The following is a 23,151-nucleotide window of genomic DNA, read 5'->3' as shown; positions in this document are numbered from 1 at the left end:
CCCATCTCCCCACCCACATGGCACAATCCACAAGTGAGTGAGTGAAGCACTCTGGGAGATGAAGTACACCAGTGGTGGCCATTTTAGTGTGCGTGTGCGTGTGCGTGTGCGTGTGCGTGTGTGTGTGCGCGTGTGCGTGTGCGTGTGCAAACAGACAAAATAGTCATAGGAAGTAGTATGTTTAGCAATAAAAAACAATATAACAATCAAACAAACAATAAACAATATATTTTAACCATGGCTAAAGAGAAAAACATATGCAATTCACCTTTAAGATCAGGATGGCTTGGAATGGCAATTCAACAATGGCTAACAAAACTACAACTTACTTAATAATGCATCTGAAGGGAGGATAAACACCAACTGAAACACCAACACAGCCTCTACTGCAGTAACGGACACACACTGAGTGTAGAGGCTGATTAGCGTCTTAAGTGCAGGTGTGTGGTGATCAGTCCAGAATTAGGTGCAGGTGTGGTGTATATGTGTGTGCGTGTGTGTACGTGTGTGTGTGTGTGCGCGTGTGTGTGTGTGTGCGCGTGTGTGTGCGTGTGTGTGTGTGTGTGTGTGTGTGTGTGTGTGTGTGTGTGTGTGTAGATCCGGTGACCTGACGGTTTCCAAGCAGTACTAGTAGTAGTAGTAGTAGCAGTAGTAGTAATAGTAGTAGTAGTAGTGTTGGTAGTAGTGGGAGTGGTAGCAATAGTAGCAGCAGAAGTACTAAGAATAGTAGTAGTAGTAGTAGCAGCAGCGGCAGTAGTAGTGGTGGTTGGCTGTTATAGCGCCACCATCTGGTGGATTGGTGTAATTTTTTTACTCTGAGTAGTGGGTGATGTCGTGAACCTGTGTGGAAAGTTTGGGTGATGGGGGGTGTATGGTTTCTGAGATCCACACACTTTTAGGGCAGGAAAAGAACAAAAGTAAATACACAAAAGTTTAAACATTTATCATTTCAAGACGGTTTCACGTATCCAAATTCTTTCTAAGATTTTTAATCAGGGAAGTCCAGAGATGACACACAAAAAGTTTGCGCTCATTCGGGCAGATGGCCTAGGACGAGTTCGTTTTTTTTTTTTTTGAGAAAGTCCAAGATGGCGGAAAATCTAGCAGACTTAAATGGGCGTGGTCTATATGGATAGATGCGTATTGATCCAGGGAATCCAGCAGATGTGGAATTTTGATTCTACGCCTCACGGTTCAGCAGTTATGGTCCAATACGTGAAATGGTCTGTTATAGCGCCACCATCTGGTCAATATGGCTAATTTTTTGTCTCTGAGTATCTAGGCCCACGTTGTCCCAGTGAGTGACCACACAGTCTGCTGGACACTGAGCAGCTCCAGTGACCACACAGTCTGCTGGACACTGAGCAGCTCCAGTGACCGCACATTCTGCTGGACACTGAGCAGCTCCAGTGACCGCACAGTCTGCTGGACACTGAGCAGCTCCAGTGACCACACAGTCTGCTGGACACTGCGCAGCTCCAATGGCGGATGATGGTAATAAAAAGGCACATTATGCAGCTGTCTGTTTGGTTTACATCAAAATGTTGAGTCTAAATGAAAATAGATTAAGGATAAATTGGGGTAGAACTTTGGCAGGGCAAACAGTAAATCATAGTAAGACAAGTCGAGGTTATTTGTATAACACATTTCATACACAGAGGCAATTCAACGCACTTTACATACAATGGATAATAAGAAAATACCATTATAAGAGTATTACAAGGTCAAATATAAAATCCAAAAGGGCACAGTGCAAAATTATTATCATAGTTTTACATTGTGAGTGAATTCATATGCATACTTAGATCTTAAATTATGCACTATTGTGAATTAATTTTGCAAGTGTATTTTTACTGGGTTATATTAAATCATCTCTTTTCCCTAAATCTAGAACCAATCTAAGACACAGAATACTTTCTCTTGGTTATGTAGTTCAAACCTCACTGCTGCAGTGAGATCACTGCTAAATTGCAGATGTGATTGTTAGAAATTTGGGTCAAAGCCTCTGCCAGACAGTTGGTAGCCTACAGTTACTATACATTTCACAGTGAACATCTTGCTTTGAGTCAGTGGCTGGGACAAGGCATATTTCATATTGTAATTCAATTTCTCAATTTAGTTATATTTTGCATGACAACTGAATCCGTTACAGCTGCATCCTGCTGGAACACATTTACGATTTTTCATGTATGTATTATTAGGGGTCCAAGCACGAAGTGCGTGGATCCCTATTGTATCTGTTCCGTTTATTAGGGGTCCAAGCACGAAGTGCGTGGATCCCTATTGTATCTGTTCCGTTTATTAGGGGTCCAAGCACGAAGTGCGTGGATCCCTATTGTATCTGTTCCGTTTATTATTATTTTTCATATTCTCCGCTAAAACAGTATGCACGGCAAAAACTGTAAGGGCTACAGTAGCCAGACTTTGCACATAGGTTGGAAATGTGCCCCCAGAGTGTGGGCGAGCGAGTCCGTCGTGTATCCCGTGGTGTTGACAAACGTTACGTCACTGTCGGTAAACTGGCTGGGGCGGGGTCTCTGCTGAAGCTGTTGTCGAGTTGTCGAGCAACTGATGAATACACGCTGCCATCGTTTTAACGTGTCTAACTAACTGATAACATATAAAACCCATTGCAAAGGATCACACTGCTGCTATATCGTAAATCAAGATGGGGAGCTGTCTAACTGTCGGACCAAATGAAGCCTTGGTGGTCTCTGGTAGGTCTTCTTGACATGCTAACTTTGACGTGGCTAGCTAGCAAGTTATCATAAACGCTAACGTTAACTACCTGAGATTGGTACAGCCAGCCAAGCTAGCCAATGTCGACCGATATTAGGATAACTGTATATATGTAGCGTTAAAATTCTCAAAATAATGTTGGTTCTACCACAACGCTAAAGTTAATTTAGCTAACCTAGCGAACGGTTCAATCAGTGCGTTACACTCCCCCTCCGATAACACACATTTAAATGTTGGCAAGCAAGGTAGCTACGCTAGTCGTTGACGTTAGATATTCCAGGTGATAACTGTCCACGACTGCTTTGTTTTTAGTAACATTGTAATTAGCGTGATATCCAGCTAACGCTAGCTGCAAAGGCCCGTCTGCTAGTTAATGTGTTAACTTACAGGCGGCCGCCGTTAAGCTGTTATCTATGTAACGTTAACGTCAATTAACTACAGAAATGCAAATGTTTTTTTGGGGAGGTTTTCTATGTTAAATATTAAAAGCTACTGTTTGGAAGGTATCCATCTTTGCAGATGGGCATTTAGATGTGGAAAAGGGAGCGTGATTCTTCAGCGTTAGCTCTCAACTATTGATGTGAATTTAGGGGAGACTCCAAAAAATGGTTACTTGGAGAGAAACAACTATGGATTGTGGAAAAGTCAAAGAAATATGGACTGACAGGACTGTAACGTTACATAGTGGCTTTTTCGATGCAGTCAGGGGCCCATTGGTGCTGTTCCTTATAGCTTCCTTATATCTCTTATTGGTTTTCTTTACCCTAACAAATCGTCCTTTACACATTCTGCAAAACAGCTTCTGGTTAAAATGTCAGTGCTCCCAATTCTGGATTATGGTGATGTAGCCTACAGGTTTGCCTCAAAAACTCTCCTTCACAAACTGGATGTTATTTACCATGCTGCTATCCGCTTTGTGACTGGATCTTCATTTAACACTCACCACTGCTGCCTGTATTCTCTGCTGAACTGGCATTCACTCCATTCTCGCAGACAAACTCACTGGTTTTTATTCATTTACAAAACTCTCATAGGTAAAACTCTGTCATATCTACAGTCACTTCTTAATATCCACAACACAAATCGCAGTCTGCGTTCCAGTAGCTCCATCGATCTCCTCATACCCAAAGCCCGTACCGGGCTGCATACTTTAGACTTTAGACTTTAAACCTCAGCCTCGCTTTAAATGTTTGTCACTGATTTTTGTACTTGCAGTTGCTATGTGTGTTTGGCCTATGCACCGGTTTTGGTGTTGTGTGTGTTGCCATAGGTATCTCACATTACCTGTCCTGCTCAGTCACACTTCTTATGAACAAGTGAAACTTTGAGTTATATTATGGTTGGGTACGTAAAAAAATTGCATAATATTCAACTAACGCTGCTAGTACTACTGCTGATGCTACCAATAAATAATTGTTGTTACAAGTGTCACGTGACGGTTTCAGCTAGACATGCATTATTGAAGCCTCCCGCTAATGGAAATGTTCACACCACGTCTCCCCCCTCCTCTCCTCTACCCTCAGGTGGCTGCTGTGGCTCTGATGAGAAGACATACATGGTAGGAGGCTGGGCCTGGGCATGGTGCCTCATCTCCAACACTCAAAGGTGACAACACTGTAAAAACAAAAAAGATTGGTCTATTTTGAGTTGGCCTTTTATAAGTTCCTTGAAATGTTTTTGTCACAGTAAGTGCTACGCGTCATAGATAAGTAGATTATATGCTCACAAAGCATTCTGTTCAAACTAATTTGGATAAAGCGGCTGAGGTTTTTAAAGGGCTCACAGCTCAAATGCGCTTCTGCTGTCTAGAGTTTCCACAGGGAACTCAGTCCCACTGTAATCATCTGCAGGCAATCAGTAAGCAAGGGGGAGGATGAAAGATGGTTTTACTGTAGTTTGCAAACAGTAATAAACACAATGACCTCAAGATGTTTCCCATGGAAACAGTTTCAAAGGTCGTTGAGTCTTTAGAGCCTCCATTACATATACATACACATACACATTGACACATTCTCACTTTTCTTTGTTATGAGGTACATCGTCAGGTACATTTTTTGCAGAAGTTCTTGTTCCACGTGGGCATGTGGGCGTGTCGAGGAAACAACACAAGATGTGAGGCCCATAAATACTGTAGAGCAATAAACATCCTCAGTGGAAACATTTAATCACTGCTATGGAATTGTACAGAATGATACAACTGTGTCCCACATGTCACCATCTTCCAACTTGTTGGTGGAGATTGTGAAATATTCCATTACCTCCTGTGGTGATGTGCTTTTGATCTATGTTGCAGTAGTTTGTCAGCAGCTTTACAGCTGTCAGCTGAAACTCTGAATTACTGTCACATAAAAAAGAAAATCATCAAAGTATTTTATTTATATTTGTCATTATTTCATTTCTATTTACATTTTGGGTACTTAGCTTAACACATTCACTGCCAACAGTTTTTTTTTTTTTTACTGTAGGTAGCTTCTGCCAAGTTTTTTTTTTGAGGATTCTGGCTCATCTTTCAAGAGCCGAGGATTCTTTTCTGTTAGGATTTTGTGAACACAAAATATCTCAAAAGAACTACGGTAATAGAATGTGTGCTTTCTCTGTCTAAAAGAGTTAGTTTGTAGAGTTAGTAGTTATGTAGGCATTAGCAGTTGAATACAGCATGGTTTCAGCGTCTGAAAATGAAAACCATTTATTTTTGGCATCAGTAAGACGTCAGACATCTAAACAATAGTTTTGAACAGTAATTTCCTCCATAACAGCAGGAAACCCCCCTCTCCTTCAAACTCCTCCCTCCGTGTGTGTTCTCCTCCTCCCTCCGTGGCTGCAGCGGGTGTGTCACAAGCGAGTTTCTGCTGCCTGTCTGCTGCCTGGCTGCCCCTCGTCGGGCGAGTCTGGATGGGCTCGCTCGTTTCTTGGGGTTTCGGTTGAGAGCTTTGATGAAGCTTTTGCGATTCTGGGCTTTATGCTGCGTGTTTCAAAGTGTGTTCCACCCAGTCTATTTTTGGAACCCCCCACCGTTGTGCGCCACCGTTGTGCACCAGCGCGAAAGCGTTTTCGCCAAACCATTCTACAGTATGAGAATGGTTTCCTCACGCTTTTCCCTGCAGTTTTGGCTCGCTTTCTCTAGTCTGGAGAGCACTGTCGCCACTTAGTGGGTCGGTGGAATGGGTTGTACACGTTCGGTGGCTCCCATATTTTTATAGGAGACGTAAAAGGGTTTGATCCACGTCCCACCGTCAATTTTTTTTTTTTTTTTTTTTACGAGTTGACTCGTCATTGGCAGTCAACCGTTGGTTTCTGCTTGACGATGTTGACTCGTCAACGGCAGTGAACGTGTTAACTTAGAGCGGCTTACAGTGAATGCAATAGTGGAATAAGACATTATTCCTAGAGATCAAAATTACGAGTATATAAATAAAATAAACAAGACTAGAGTAGACGGGCAACCAGCAGGAGGGATGGGTACCGGAACCCAGGATCAAACAAGCGCCAGGGCTAAATTATTGTATACTGGAGTATCAATAAGCTCCGACGTCATGGGCGGATTAACCATATGGGCAACCGCCCAGGTGCACCATACTGTAACTCCAGGGGTACCAACTCCTTGAGGACGCCGGGGTCTGCAGCTGACATTACTGTCTTTCATAGACTGTAAGGGGCTAATTTTTAAAGCTAGAGTGAAAATACAGGTATCAAACTAGAAGAAGACCAAAGGCATCCATTTGTAGCCACCCTGTCATCCTTGTCGGCAACGGGGCTAAATACCACTCCAAATTTAGGCTACATTTTAGTGAGGGAAAAACTAGAATGCCATTTTTCAAAAGGGCCCCATGTCCTCTCACCTCAAGATATTTGCATGAGAATGGGTTCTATGGATGCCCAGGAGCCTTTACAGACATGCCCACTTCATGGTAATAATCCCATGCAGATCTTGAGAGTCGCCGCCCAGGGGCTCCTTGAAGACTTAATCCGGGCATGTCTGATGTTATCAGTTCTGCTGTCGGTACTGGTGTGTGCGGGGAGGGGCAGCTTTTTTTTGGGGGGGGGGGGGGCAGCTTTTAATTCTTATATAATGCTGGATAGTTCAATGAATAATAATGCATCATATTTTATTTGTTAAATTTCATGAGTAAAATCTGTGGTGCTCTGTCCAGAGTGCTCTGATCTCACATCTTAACACATTCACTGCCAGCCGTTTTTTTTTTTACTGTAGGTAGCTTCTGCCAGAGGTTTTTTTTGAGGATTCTGGCTCATCTTTCAAGAGCCGAGGATTCTTTTCTGCTAAGATTTTGTGAACACAAAATATCTCAAAAGAACTAATAGAATGTGTGCTTTCTCTGTCTAAAAGAGTTAGTTTGTAGAGTTAGTAGTTATGTAGATATTAGCCGTTGAGTACAGCATGGTTTCAGCGTCTGAGACTGAAAGCTGAGATAATCGCAGTTTTGTGAAATTCAATCAAACAGGCAGAACAGTCACTTTAACCATTTATTTTTGGCATCAGTGAGACATCAGACATCTAAACAATATAGTTCTGAACCCCCTCTCCTTCAAACTCCTCCCTCCGTGGGCGTGTCTCTGGTGGCTTTCAGCAGCGTTTGTCACAAGCGAGTTTCTTCTGCTGCTGCTGCTGCTGCTGCGAGTTTGAGCAGCCTCCCTCGTCGGCGAGTCTGGATGGGGCTGCTCGTTTCTTGGGTTTTCGGTTGAGAGCTTTGATGAAGCTTTGTGCGATTCTAGGCTTTATGCTGCGTGTTTCAAAGTGTGTTTTGCACCCAGTCTATTTTTGGAACCCCCCACCGTTGTGCGCCCGTGTGCACCAGCGCGAAAGCGTTTTCGCCTACAGTATGAGAATGAGGCTCGTTCGTTTTCGGTTGTGAGCTCAGCTGGAATGAAGCTGCTTGCGATTCCTTTCTGCTGGTGTTTCAAAGGTGTTTCAAAGTGTGTTGCACCCATAATCTATTATGCAAATTTGCAATCCCCCACCGCCAGCTCCCAAGCGCGAAAGCGAAAGCGTTTTCGCCAATCCATTTTCATGAGAATGGCTTCCTCACACTGCTTTTTGCTTGGCTTCCTCTAGTCTGGAGAGCACTGTCGCCACTTAGTGGGTCGGTGGAATGGGTTGTACACGTTCGGTGGCTCCAATATTTATATAAGAGATGTAAAAGGGTTAGATCAACGTCCCACCGTCAATTTTTTTTTTTTTTTTGACGTATCAACTCGTCATTGGCAGTCAACCGTTGGATTTTTTTTGACGTATCAACTCGTCAATGGCAGTGAACGTGTTAATGGTCAGATTGAATTTTATGGATGCACCAATTTAAAGATTTTGCAACTTTTTTTGTTAAATAGTTCTAAGCTCTCTCTCTCTCTCTCTCTCTTAAAAAAAGGACCAAAAAAGGACCAATAAGAATTCCACAGTACCAGAATCCACATTTATCTTATGGTGTTTGTTGCTCCCTGCAGGATAACCTTAGAGATCATGACTCTGCAGCCCAAGTGTGAGGACGTGGAGACTGCAGAGGGCGTGGCCATCACGGTCACTGGGGTGGCACAGGTAAAACCACATCCCAGTGTCTTCTCTGTGCACCCTTTCACACAAGTCCCACCCAGCCAGGCCACATGTTGGATGGAGTTTGTCACCTGCTTGTTCTAGCTCTTTTTCTTGTTATCACTTGTTCTACTTTATCTCGTTTGTAGCTTTATTTATGTTTTTTTTCTGCCAAGAACCTTGTGAGAAACCTGTATTTTGAAAGTGCTTACACAGTGATAAGAGAGAAGTGGCAGGAGCGCTGCGGGAGCCCCTCAAACCACCGGTGCTCTTGGAAAGGAAAAATGATCAAAAGGAGAGGATAAAAAAATCCAGGTCCAGGCACTCATGGAGGGTTGAAAGTAAAGCTGCTGACAGGGTTCTGCGCAGCCTCGACTTAGAGCCTTGCCGCCGACTAGCGGTGACAGCGAGATGTGCATACTCGAACGTAACTCGGCGCGTTGGCTGCGGTACACGTCCAAAACACTAGGTGGGTTGATATGACGTTATCGTGTCGTTTACCAAGAACTTGCAATCATGTTGGTGGGGGGGACATTTTATTGTCCCTCTATTTCCAAACTCATTTTGGTGAGCCTGCAGAAGGCTTTGCTAGATGAGGGACAAGCACTGTTAAATGAGGAAATGGCATTTCCTCATTCCTCACAACAATCAGCGGATATGTGCGAGGCCCAAGGCAACGGCCAATCACAGCTCTTGTGCTGGTCACGTCACGTCCGCGTTGACGCCGCGGAGTCACATTTTCGAGGAGCTGCATGCACCCTCCGCCGAGCTGCGCCGATAGGAGGGCCAGCTGCGGCGACCACCTCAGCGCAGTCAGCACCGGCGATTTCGCTTGAGCATAATTTGCGCTTAAAGGCCTTTAATTTAATGGGCCAAGTCAAGCAAATGACACCATCACTACAAATGCAATAAAATAATAAAAATACAGTACAACGAATGAAGAAACCACATAGCCAATGAGGTGTTTTTGAGGAAAACCCATTGGGAATCAAAGAAAAGAAAACCAATGGCTACATGTTGGGACTAAGGCCATGGCTATAAGTATGATGAGAGCTCAAAGTCCTCGTTGAGACCAAGATAACTGGTGAATAAATCCAATATGCCTCTCTTTGTTTGAGGCGTTTGAGTTTGTCCCCACCCCTGGGCCTGGCATCAGAACTGATGGCTTCAATACCAGACACTCTTAGAGTTGTATCATTACCATGGTTGGCTTCTATGTAGTGTTTGGCCATAGGATGATTCAAATTTCCAGTATGAATGGCATATACATGTATATGTTCGGCCACTCTGTCCCTCAACCTCCTTTTGGTGAGGCCTACATAGAAACACCCACAGATACATTCAAGACAGTCCACTGACTGCCATGGCAAATCTTCAAATCAAGCCACTATTGTCACTATTTCAGCAAACCATCAGGATGGTTAGAAAAGACTAGGCCCTGCAGGATGTGGAGAATGAAGATGGTGCAAAATGATCACGTAGCCTCAATCTATTCATGGAATGGCTGTGCTCGCTTTCATGCCAATATGTAACTCTTAGGGATTTATTTTTCAATTTACAATGCTGTTTCATGAGGCTGAAATAATGTTGTCCTATCAACATTAGGTTACATTAGATTTGCATTTTCAGAACATTGGAAATGTACCAATCCCTACAAGAAGGTGTTTTGCATTAGCCTGGGTAAACCCATCCCCCACGTGACCTGCTCTCAGACCTGTTCTCAGTCACTGGGAACTGAGAGAGCAGGTCACGTGGTGGCTGGGTTTACCTAGGCTAGTTTTGCATTACCAAAATTGTCATTACCAAGAAAAAGATACTCACATTGGTACTCACTTTTTGTTTGTCCAATTCAATTTATTTTTTTATAATTGACAGGCAAATATAGAACCTTTTCAGCTATATACACCGTTTAACCCATATACTGTACATAGCTATACACGTTTGCTCCACATAGCTCAGCTTATCAGATAAAAAAAGTTTCTACAATAGTTAGCGTTCCCTCTATAATTTTATGCAGCTGAGCTGTGGTGCTTAGGGGGATAATTCTATTTTTGTCCCATTATGTCCCAGTTGGTTCAAAATGAGGTTGTATAGCTAAACGCTTTTTTGTTTTTTGTTTTTTTTATCATTAAATCATTACTTCAAAAACATTTGGACTATACTTATTTTGGTTTTAGATGTAATATTTGTTTAGCCACTGCTAAATGAATGCAGAGTAAACACGGCTAGTGATAGCTATAAAATATCACAGAAATCCAACACTGCCTCTACTATAGAGTATTATTATTGATTAAATGTTTGTACTTGTAAACACTGCTACAATGGCATTTTGAGGAAGGGCAGATTCCAGGGCAGGAATCAACCCTCTCTGCCTAGCTGACGCTGTTGAAAAAGCCATTCTAAGTTGTTGTGTCCTCACCAGATGAGCAGAGCTGCATATGTGTTCTTCAGGTTAAAGTCATGCAGATGAACAGAGCTACATATCTGTGTTCTTCAGGTTAAAGTCATGCAGATGAGCAGTGCTACATATGTTCTTCAGATTAAAGTCATGCAGATGAGCAGAGCTACATATGTTCTTCAGGTTAATTCATGCAGATGAGCAGTGCTACATATGTTCTTCAGGTTAAAGTCATGTAGATGAGCAGTGCTACATATGTTCTTCAGGTTAAAGTCATGCAGATGAGCAGAGCTACATATGTTCTTCAGGTTAAAGTCATGCAGATGAGCAGTGCTACATATGTTCTTCAGATAAAAGTCATGCAGATGAGCAGAGCTACATATGTTCTTCAGGTTAAAGTCATGTAGATGAGCAGTGCTACATATGTTCTTCAGATTAAAGTCATGTAGATGAGCAGAGCTACATACAGTATGTTCTTCAGGTTAAAGTCATGCAGATGAGCAGTGCTACATATGTTCTTCAGATTAAAGTCATGTAGATGAGCAGAGCTACATATGTTCTTCAGGTTAAAGTCATGTAGATGAACAGAGCTACATATGTTCTTCAGGTTAAAGTCATGCAGATGAGCAGAGCTACATATGTTCTTCAGGTTAAAGTCATGCAGATGAGCAGAGCTACATGTTCTTCAGGTTAAAGTCATGCAGATGAGCAGAGCTACATGTTCTTCAGGTTAAAGTCATGCAGATGAGCAGAGCTACATGTTCTTCAGCTTAAAGTCATGCAGATGAGCAGAGCTACATGTTCTTCAGGTTAAAGTCATGCAGATGAGCAGAGCTACATGTTCTTCAGGTTAAAGTCATGCAGATGAGCAGAGCTACATGTTCTTCAGGTTAAAGTCATGCAGATGAGCAGAGCTACATGTTCTTCAGGTTAAAGTCATGCAGATGAGCAGAGCTATTAACAATTTATTAGAAGGATAAAGCCCTTGAGATGAACCATCTCGTTTTCGAGGGGGTCCTTAGCACATACATAAAACAAACAATATACAAATACACTCATACATACACATAAGAAGCTCTCCCAGGCCTAGCCACTCCCCAACCCCTTAGTCCCCCAAAGATAGCATAATATATACAGTGAAAATACATACTGTAAGTGTACACATACCCAGATAAGGTGAATTTACATGCATGATGTATCATGAGCAAGTTATTTCAAAATATCAAACATAATTAGAAGCAGGAGCAGGTTTGAAGATAAGTGAGGAGAGATGCCTTGAAGGAATCAAAAGATGTGATAGATCTAAGTGAGCTAGGCAAATTGTTCCAGTCAGATGGAGCTTTAAATTTAAATTTCTTTGTGAATTCTAGGAACGAAAAATAATTGAAAAATAATGTGTTCTTCAGGTTAAAGTCATGCAGATGAGCAGTGCTACATATCTGTGTTCTTCAGGTTAAAGTCATGCAGATGAGCAGTGCTACATATCTGTGTTCTTCAGGTTAAAGTCATGACAGACGAGGACTTGCTGGCAGTGGCTTGTGAGCAGTTTCTCGGTAAATCAGTAATTGAGATCAAATCCGTGGTCCTGCAGACCTTGGAGGGACATCTGCGCTCCATTCTAGGTACGGACATTTTGTTTGTTCTGTTATGACATGCTGATGTAAATCTGTGGGTGACTTTCAGGGGGGGTCTCTTACATGTTTTATTTTATTTCTTGAGTTAATTTATTGTCTTTGCTATTGTGCCTCCGTCAGCTATTTCAGTCATGGCAGTGATGTCAAATGTTTGCCTGGATATTTCGATGTCTGTCACACATCCTGCTGTTGTCTTGTGAAAACCTTGTGACTCCAATCTTGGTGGTGTTCATGTTTTACCTTCAGTTGGAGGATTACGTGCTCCTGTGTGGGTTAAGACATTTCTATTGCCCTTCTATTCGTCTTATGAAACCCTTTCAAAACCCACCGGATCAAAAAAAAATGCATGGTGGTCAAACTGAAAACGAGGTTGTTGTTTTTTTTTAGTTCTTGAAAAGTTGACATTTTGGAGAGACAAGGTTTTCACCCGACAGCATCGATATCTAGTATGGAGATATTCAACAAGTCTCCCCTTTGCAGGTACCTTGACTGTGGAGCAGATTTACCAGGACAGGGACCAGTTCGCCAAACTGGTGAGGGAGGTGGCATCCCCCGACGTGGGCAGAATGGGCATCGAGATCCTCAGTTTTACAATTAAGGTGGGTTGAGACGGCCATCAACATGTGGTCTCGAGACCGGTCTTGGTAGACCTGTCTCGAGTACTACAACACTGCTCCTCATGCCTAAACCAAACCAATCATCACTCCTCATGTTCCTCCGGCCAATCCATTCTAGCACGGACCCCCACGGCATGCCCAAAATGACTAAGTGACTGTGTGAGCACAGCACAAACAGAGTTTGATTGTATTTATCTTTTTCCTATGACTAACTGACCAATGAGAACTTGGCCGACTCTCTTCGTCGACTAACGGTTGGTAGACTATTAGGGGGCAGCCCTAGCCGTCGGTGTACTGTTGGTAAGAATACATAGCTGGAAATAATGCTGAAGTGACAGGCTTCCCTCATGCTGGTGAAGACTGTATCTTATAGGTGTGGGACAGTTCACTACATGCCTCAGTGTTGGAGTCACATTTCGTTATTTTGTCAATAGAGCACCACAGGAATGAGTCTGGAAGTATACTTACGGGGTTCGTCAGTGGAAAAGTGAATGGGGATTTCACTTAAAGGCATAAAATAAGGTCGGTGGTTAACAAAAGTTTATAGGAGCGTAGATTTGGGTTCAGCAGGATAATCTTCACAAACGTGAATTACTTTTATGACTTAATCTCTCCCAGATTTATGTTTATTCGTTCACATCAGATCAAAATACTTGCAGCAGTGTATCTTTCCGTGTAAAAACCATGCTGTTCTGGTGCTGCAGTTCCTTGTATGTGATGGTAGTGAACACCGTGTCACCAGTGAGGCAGCACGGTCAACGGTTCCAGTTAATGAGACATTTGCGCTTGTGCCAGCAGCTCTTCATTGGGAGCACGGTCATCAAAAAGTTGTAATCACACACAGATAGAGGAGGTCCAGTGATGTTCAAAGCTGCACTAGACAACTTTGCACTTTCAAGAGCTCCAAACGGTGTTTGAGGACTTCAAATCATGTAACGTAAACTGAGCACACGTAAATGTCTTCTTTGCGGTGGCTGGTGGGTGTGGTGGGGGAAAAAAAACGTAGTTTAGTGCAGCTTCCAGTTTTAGTCCAGTGCTTCCTTGCTGCTTCCAGTTGCTGCTGTTTAGGAGCAAGTTTTGCATTTCAATCCTGACCTTGATTTGTCACTTTCTGACCGCTGAAAGGATTTCCTGCAGTTGAGCGTACCTGACACCAATATGGAAGCACCGTACCTGACACCAATATGGAAGCACCGTACCTGACACCAATATGGAAGCACCGTACCTGACACCAATATGGAAGCACCGTACCTGACACCAATATGGAAGCCAGGCAAATGGATTCATCTACAGTCACGGGATGGGATGCTCTTCTGTTGCAGCCTCACTCTGTTCTTTAGGCTGATAAAGTGGGTCTTTTTACAGGAAAATGTTGCCTGTTGCAGCTTGAAGTCCTGCTATTGCAGGTTGTGCACAGGGAGCTGAGATTCCCAACACCCCATATGCTGACCTGCCTCTCTGTGTGTGTGTGTGTGTGTGTGTGTGTGTGTGTGTGTGTGTGTGTGTGTGTGTGTGTGTGTGTGTGTGTGTGTGTGTGTGTGTGTGTGTGTGTGTGTGTGTGTGTGTGTGTGTGTGTGTGTCTGTGTGTGTGTGTGTGTGTGTGTGTGTATGTCTGTCTGTCTGTCTGTCTGTGTGTGTGTCTGTCTGTCTGTGTGTCTGTAACAGGACGTCTATGATAAACTGGATTACCTAAGCTCTCTTGGGAAGACCCAGACTGCAGCTGTACGGAGGGATGCAGACATTGGTGTGGCTGAGGCAGAGAGGGACGCTGGGATACGGGTGAGGAGGCCCCAGCTGGTTATAGATTCAATACAGTGGATTCTGGTGAGTGCACACAATACTAATGAACACTTGCTGTTGCTCCTTTCCCCAATCCTAGGAGGCGGAGTGTAAGAGGGAGATGATGGACATTAAGTTCCAGGCGGATACCAAGATGGCCGACTCCAAACGAGAACTGGAGCTGCAGAAAGCCTCTTTCAACCAAGAAGTCAACTCTAAGGTGGGCACGTAATGGACGTCATGTTCAGGGGGATCAGTTAGATGTAGATATGTTTGACTATTTGAAATGGTTTGTGTTGCCTCGGCTGATGTCTGTGTGTCGGTATCAGAAAGCAGAGGCCCAGCTGGCGTACGAGCTGCAGGCAGCCAAGGAGCAGCAGAAGATACGGCTGGAGGAGATCGAGATTGAAGTGGTGCAGAGAAAGAAGCAGATCACCATCGAGGATAAGGAGGTCGTCCGCACAGAGAAGGAGCTCGTGGCCACGGTGAAGAGGCCCGCTGAGGCCGAGGCTTACAGAGTGCAGCAGGTGGCCGAGGGCAACAAGTGAGTGAGGTCCCGTACCTTAAAGAGGACATGAAACATTTCATCACATGACTCAGTTCATTTGTATTTCAGCTCAGACAAGACAGGACACTGATTTCAACTCTGATTTGTACCTAGATTTGCCAGAAAGATGAACAACATTTCACCTTTTCACCTACAGGGGCGCTGCTGCTAGATGTCACTAGGTTAACTGTACAGTACAGTAGTGGCGTACAGACCAGTTAAGTGTTGGTAGTAAGGATTTTGAATTGTAACAGGTTCGCAGCATATGCTGTTGTGTTTCTGACTTGGATTGTGGTTGTTTTGATTCATCAAAACATTCAAAATCCTTGCTACTGTACAGTCAACCTAGTCACATCATCTAGCAGTGCCCTTAGTGGGCGAAAAGCTGAAATGATGTTCATCTTTCTTGCAAATCTCGGTAAATGATAGTCTTGAAAGCAGTCTTGTGTTTTGTCTGAAGTCAAATGCAACTGAACTATGATCAAATGGTTCATGTCCTCCTTAAAGGGGCATTAAGTAATCTATGAGCTTTATCATCCTCTGTCAGTGACCAGTAGAAACATCGATAGAACTTAGTCTCCTCTTACACAAGTCTCTGGCAAGTCTCTTGAGGTACGGTAGCTTGTAGTTGATACAAAGAGACGAATAAGATAGCTAATGAACGGAGATCCAACAGAAACATCTAGTGAAGAAGCAATATTACGATGCAAACTACTCTAATAATAATAATACTGCATTGTTATTTGCTAATTTTCTTGCTTGCGAATGATGCTATTTATCCCTAGTAGCTGAGATGTCTTGCAACGGTCGCTCGCTTGCACCATCCTCCATGACTGAGCAGTTGAAAATGTGAGCAGGTGGGGGGAGGAGATTAGGAGAGTCTTGAAATGCCAATAGGTGGTGAGTTTCTGTTGCAGAAGTACCAGCCAGTAAGTCCGCTTTGAAAGCCAGACATCTCAGCAACTGATGAAGTCATTTTTGAGTCATTGGTCAACAACCCTATCAGTTCCTGCAGATATTAGTCATTTTGAATTGTTGAACAGAAAGAAAGAAAAAAATCTTACTTCTTTCCACTTTTACTTCCCATTTGGTTTAATTATATTTTTAGTTGCCCCCTCCACAGTGAGGTCAGAGGTCAGGCTCAGCTATAGGGCAGCTAGTAGAGATTCAGTGTTTTGCTCAACGGCACGTCAGCAGGATGGCTACTCAGCAGCTTGAAACCCAGCCCTTCCAGCTGAAGTGCACTCTCTCCCTACTAACCATCACTGCTTAACACACCCCACCCTTTACATCTGGCATGACCATGCAGCATCCATTTGACTAATTTCTACATGAGTGCGTTTACATGCAAACAATAAACGGATAACTGAGAATAATCAGTTTATGGCAATAATCTGATTTCTGCGTTTACATGCACTTTAATAATCCGACAATAGGAAAAACCCGGGTTTACATGATTCAGTCAATTAGTCAGATTTCTCTCCAGAAGGCAGCGGTAATTCCGCAATAAAACAACAAAAGAAGTTGCAAAATGCAAAATCACATTTTCATTACTTCTTGTCCGGCTCGGAGGATGGTTTAGGTGAAAATTTGTTTGTTTCTCGTTGTCGGGAGGCGTCGCTTTGGAAGTGTGAATCTGTCATATATTTCCAACTTTACCAAGCATAGAGCACAGAGACAGGCAGGCGACTGAAGCACGTCAAATAACATGAACGATACAGATCTTGACCCAACTGAATTTAAATAGCTGTCAGAAAACTGAGAGAATTAAGGTCTTTAGTGGCGGATAACTTGTGTTTTGAACAGCTGAGTAGGCTACGTTTTGTTCATATAAATCTTTTTAATCCGTCATCTGAAAAAAAACGTCACACACAGATCACGGCTTGCACACTGAGTCCAATGCGTTTTATTAATGCGTCGTTCTATTCGCAATTCGAGACAAATATTCGTCATCTCCTGTATCCACATTACAACATAGCAGTGCAGCAACGGGGAGGCAGCAGGTCGGGAAACGCCTGTTGCAGGAGCTCCGTGCTGCTCACCTTCATCTCATCAAGCCGGCTGTGGCGCGCCATGGCCGGGGAGAAGAAGCAGAAAGGGGCCAGTGAGTGAGTGAGCAGCGCGCGTCTCCAGCTGCCTCTCTCTCCCGCAACGTGTACATGCGCAGATGTATAAACCCGAAAGAAAGCTGGTTATGCTGTATACATGCAGAGAGAAGACCGATTATTGGCCAGAAACCTAGGTGTGTTTATCGGTTTTCTCTTAACCCGTTTATGACTATAAACGGATAAAGCTTATCGGTGTATGCTGTTTTCATGACCACTTGAATAATCAGGTAACTCCAGAAATCCGCTAATAAACAGTTTATTGTGTGCATGTAAACGCACTCCATGATTCAGTGGTATTTTTAGGCCCATACTAACATTTCTTTACATTTCTGTGTGATCTGTTATACAACGTGGCTGGACAATTCACTGGACTTAGTGGGAAAATATGAGTTTTCTTTTTGGAAATAGACTCTTCAGTCACTTCATTTCTTTAACACCACTTTGCAGCTGCAAGTTGGAAAATGTGGTAGAGCTAGGTGGCTTAAGATGTAACGAATATTTTCAGTGACTCTTTCCATCCTCACTAAACAGAGGTGCTTTTAACAGTGGCTGTATGTGATAGATGAATGGGCTGTGAGTCTTTGTGACATCTGTGTGTGTTTCCTGGTACCAGGATAAAGAAGGTGCTGATGGCCCAGGCCGAGGCAGAGAAGATCAGGAGGATTGGAGAGGCAGAGGCGGCCTCTATCGAGGCGGTGGGCAAGGCTGAGGCTGAGAAGATGAGGCTGAAGGCCGAGGCATACCAGCAGTATGGAGAAGCAGCCCAGATTGCACTGGTGCTCGAAGCCCTGCCCAAGGTAACACATTTTTATCTATTCATTTATTAGTTTATTATTTCAGAGGGACGGTACACATCGATTTTGGTGTCCCATGTGCCAGAGTTAGCCTAGGATGGCTAATTGTCATCTGTAGTCCCTGGCCAGTTGTTTAAAATGGCTACCTAGAATAAAAAGTATTTAAATGTTTTCAAATGTGTTCACCATATTCTACATTCAAACATTGAGTAACTGCAGCCCCAGCTTCTGTAGTAACCACTAGCCTGCCGGCCCCAGGTTTAGGTGTTCGAGAAGTGGAAACACCTGAATGCAAGCCGGACTCTGTGTGCTTATAGGTACTTCTGTGTCTTTGCATATTTGGAAAAGCGCTAATAATAATAACAATAACAATAATGTTGTTGTTGTGTAACACTATTAGCAATGCACAGTGCTTAATGAGAATTATGGCATGAGCTCTTTCAGCCTGCATTAGGGATACATTGTGTGCCTCATCCACCATGCAGCATGTCAGTCCTGATGCAGGGCCGACATGCATTCCTTCCTTTGCTGCTGTGTATTGAATTTGCATTTTGACATATGTTGTGAGTGCAGACATTCCTCTTGTTTGATTCACTATGGCAAAACTCACACCAGCATGGGCCAGCTCTGTGTTGGTGCATTGTACAGTACATCCACATACCAAGAAGTAGCTTGCTGATTTTCTAACAAGTAGTGGCTTAGGCAAAGCATTAACCTGTGTGTGTGTGTGTGTGTGTGTGTGTGTGTGTGTGTGTGTGTGTGTGTGTGTGTGTGTGTGTGTGTGTGTGTGTGTGTGTGTGTGTGTGTGTGTGTGTGTGTGAGAGAGAGAGAGAGATAATTTGTCTTAGTGTAAGTATGCAGCGTAGAGGTCATATCAATATTCAGAGATAAAAAAGAAAGTATCTAAAATACAAAATCACAACATTGCCTCCTTGACATTTGCCTCCATAATGAAGCTATACCCACATGACAAGCTTACATTTTGGCCTCATTCACCCCTCACTTGAAATAAAGGCAAAGGTAATGGGAATATGACAGTGCTAGATTGGGCATACCAGGATTGCTACAGCTTGAGTGATTCACAAGTCGTGAAAGTGCATGACTCTGATGATCATGTGAAATGAGAGACACTGATGATTTCCTGCTTACAGTAAACAAACCTTGAACCTTGTCTCTGCAGATTGCTGGCAAGGTAGCGGCGCCGTTAGCCAGGACCAATGAGATTGTCATCCTGAGCGGGGAGGGCAGCCGTGTGACAGACGAGGTGACCCGCCTTTTGGCTGAACTTCCTGTGTCTGTCAATGCTCTGACCGGAGTGGACTTAACCAAGGTAAACATGCAGGAACTGTAGCTTCAGGAACTTGACTAGTAATACTAGATTTATTACAAGTGGTAGCAGGGCAGGAGACCAAAACAAACCGATGCACACACCACTTGCAGATATTTACCTGCCAACTACATTCTTAGGAATATTTTTGTATCTCAAAATAAATGGCTGGTGCTTTTACAAGGTGCAATGCCCCACACTTGCCAGATTAAAAATAAATGTACACACGTTTCTAGCTGCATAGTACAACTGTAACGTCCTAAAACACAGCCAGTGCTTGGAAAACTTGCTTCTTAAATGGTTCTCACTGGTCATGGGATTTCTGGGATATTGAGAAATGTATTCCCAGACAGGGAGAGTGATGACATTTGATCAATTCTTTGGGGAAGGTGGTGGTGGGGGGGGGGGGGTATCAGGGAATTTGACAAATGAGTCAATTTACAGGCTGAATGGAGGTGTTCAGCAGTGTTGCCCCTCAGCAAGCATGACGAGCGGAAACTGTTTTAGAAAAAAAAAAACATACAGTAAAGACACCAGGAAGGAAGAACATTTTTGCCTAATGGAATCGCTCCAGCTTAGTTATGGAAAAGGCATTTTACATCAGGGCAAAGAAGGAACCGTTGTTCATTCTATTTGTGGGAGGCTCAAGCAACACAGGTATAAATCGAATGAACTCTATACTTTTCTTCAACAGATCCCTCTGCTGCAGAAGATAACCGGTGCTGACGTCCGCGTGTAAAAACAGCAGACTCCACATTACTCTAATATCTGTTGTATGCACTCTCATAGACTGCCTTTAATACACTTGAAGAATTTTGTTGTTTTATACGTGTGTGTGTGTATATATAGATTGGAAACCTCTGGTGCCTTACTTTATACAGGACCAGAATATCTGCATGTACTGCTGCTCCTTTTAAAGAAAGTTTTATTTTATTATAATTTTTTCAAAATGGGAAGCTCTCAGTGGTTGTTTATTTCTGTGGTTGTGTTTTTATTTTTTTTAAATGATACATCCTCGCCCATGTATGAGGTGTCACAGAACAGGAGAGCTGATGTGAGAGCAGTTTGACTCTTCTTATCTGTCCGTTCACTCTCTCGCTCTTATGACAGTTCATATTGTCATGTGACCTAACAGCTGATCTTGACTCCTATACAGCTATACATAGGGGCCCTGCTTTCCGGGACAACAAGGCATCTACTCTCACTTTTTACACCGAGTATGTACGAGGCCTTTTTGTTGTCCCATCCATACACGTCTACATTATATTTACTACTTTAGATAAGCTGTCCATAGTTGCCATGACTGATTCATTCCATTTGACTTATTCTCTCAAGTAATTTGTATGATTTTCTTTTTTATTGTACATTGTTTTAATTTTTAGCTCTCAAATGTCATTCAGGTTATTTCATTTGCATGTCAGCGATAAAGAGCGATAGATTTATTACAATGCAACAAAGGTGCTCGCAATCCTCAATGAAGCCCTTTTCATTGTGCAAAACTTTTTTTTTTGCTCATCTGCAGAGGTTTATATGACAGTTTCCTCTGCAAGAAGTACAGTATAATTTCCCTCCAGACTGTTGTTCTCCAGGCATGGTAGATATTATCATTTACGATCTAACAAGAACACATGAAGGGAATTATAGTCTTGTGCGAATATACTGTAGTTGGCTTGTCATGTAGTCTAGGTGTTACTGTAAAGTTAAACGGGTAACTTGGTGTTCAAAAAAGGAACAGGAGTAAGTGGCTAGGAATGATTTTATGGGAAAATTGTGAAAGGACTGTCTTGTAAGTATGTGAACTATTTAAATGCTGTCGAAAAAGCTTGCTGTGAATAGATTCTGAAGGTAAATGGCCAAACAGCGATTCCAAATAGATTTTTTTATTACTCATTATTAATGACTAATTGTAGCAACAAAAAAGGGGGTGGGGGGTTGGGATATCACATTTGATTGATGTTTGATTTCATATTACAAATGGCTGTAGACGATAAGTTTGACTGAACTTCTGGCTCTGTCGACAAACCAAACTTTTATACTTGTGTCAGAGAGACATGCTTTCTGTTCAGACAATTGTGGTAAAATGGCTTTATTGATTTTTATTTGTAGTTGTGAAATGGGTTATAGAAGTATGCTGTTGTAGTAAAGCACATCACCTTTAGATCTATAAATTTAGGTTTATACGAATAGATGTTAGCCATTCCAGGACTTGATAATCAAATTTATTTATATTTTTGTCTGTTTTTTCTGTAGTGTTGGACTTTTGTGAATGGTACCAATGCTTGATTCATTTGGGTGAATTTTCTGTAAAGCTTTCTAAATGCATGAAATATTTAACTCCTGAGCAGCAGTACACAGGATCTGATGTAACTATCCCATGTTTCGATATAAACCTAGCTTGGATTGGATCTTAGGGGGGGGGGGGGGGGGGGGGGGTGGTAGGTACGCCAGTACATCACCCAATAACCATCCCAGAACCTGGTTCACTCTGAAATTGATCTTGCGTAGCCAGACAGAAATAATTTTAAAGTTGAAATTTTTAATCAATTTTCATCGTTCGTTGAAATTGTTCTTGCCCAGACGGAAAAACAAACCAGAACTTTTGACGAGAAGTTCTCCAGACCTCCGATAGTTTGACCTGAACGAAATCACCCTGACAGACAAAACTCCACTCTGACCCCCAGCCCCCAGTGAGTGGGACTGCTGGCTTGAAGCAGCTTGCGCAGCAGTTCAGAAATCAAGCCGTGGCATTTTCATGTTCTGCCATAAGAAACAGCCAAGATGAACATATTGACACAGAATTTACAGATGACTGTTAATGCTGTTAATATGTGTAGTTTGTGACATTCCCTCACATTGACATGATTGTTCCGTTTGCTTTGTTCTTTGCAGCTATAGTGACTTTACAAATACTGTGACAATTTATTTTTGGCAGGCAAATATTTTGTTGACAAATACTTAAAATATGTTTAATGTATAGATTTAACACAAAAAGTTCTGTCTTTGATATGTTTCTGTGAAAATTATCACCACTTTGTGTTAAATGTTATTTACACCATTTCCATGCACATTATATGTCTGAAACGGCCATGGGAGTCCTGTATGCTATTTGCTGCATGTCATCCATCTGTACTTCATATAATGCTATCACAGGCCACTCTTTTATCTGTCACTCCAATTTAAATAAAATTTAAATGCCAGATTTATGGATTTTTGTTCATTTATGGTTTTGTTATTGCAGTTTTCTGAGACATTAACAATTTATAGACATTGTAACCCATTGACAATCATATTTTTTCATCTGTTCAACAACCTCTCCCTTCTGTTCTCAGCGCAGAAAGGTAAAGTGAACTATGAATAGATAGACTCGAGGATTTATAAATTATTATGAAGCATAATCCATTAAGCTTAGATTAGCCTGCATTCAACTACACCTTGTTCTATAATGATTACGGCCAAACTGCAAACACTGATATGATTTTGTTTTATTTAATTCTAATCATGGAATCTGTAAAACATGCATTGCATTCTGTACAACATTTAAGGCTAACTCAGGTAGCTGTAGCATTGATAGAGCTGTAGTTCCCATTTTGAACAGGCGCACAACGCGACGCCTAAATGGAGAGCCGGGGTCCTCAACCGCCGTTCCTTTCGCGCATGCGCAACAAA

The 23,151-nt window shown here is 42.6% G+C and overlaps 1 protein-coding gene across 1 annotated transcript; it reads left to right on the top strand.

The window, feature by feature from the left end:
• Positions 1 to 2,567: 2,567 nt before the first annotated feature.
• On the top strand, positions 2,568 to 22,676 carry flot2b (flotillin 2b). Its single transcript, XM_083636362.1, has 11 exons — positions 2,568 to 2,717; positions 4,263 to 4,344; positions 8,197 to 8,287; positions 12,178 to 12,301; positions 12,794 to 12,912; positions 14,596 to 14,709; positions 14,810 to 14,929; positions 15,039 to 15,253; positions 17,978 to 18,161; positions 19,339 to 19,488; positions 20,180 to 22,676. The coding sequence occupies exons 1-11, from the start codon at positions 2,669 to 2,671 to the stop codon at positions 20,222 to 20,224; spliced, it is 1,293 nt and encodes a 430-aa protein (XP_083492488.1). The 5' UTR covers positions 2,568 to 2,668; the 3' UTR covers positions 20,225 to 22,676.
• Positions 22,677 to 23,151: the final 475 nt, after the last annotated feature.

Source organism: Poromitra crassiceps, assembly GCF_964638095.1.
Source record: "Poromitra crassiceps genome assembly, chromosome: 5".
NCBI lineage: Eukaryota > Metazoa > Chordata > Actinopteri > Beryciformes > Melamphaidae > Poromitra > Poromitra crassiceps.
The sequence above is the reverse complement of the archived record's forward strand: the minus strand, read 5'-3'. Positions and strand labels throughout refer to the sequence as shown.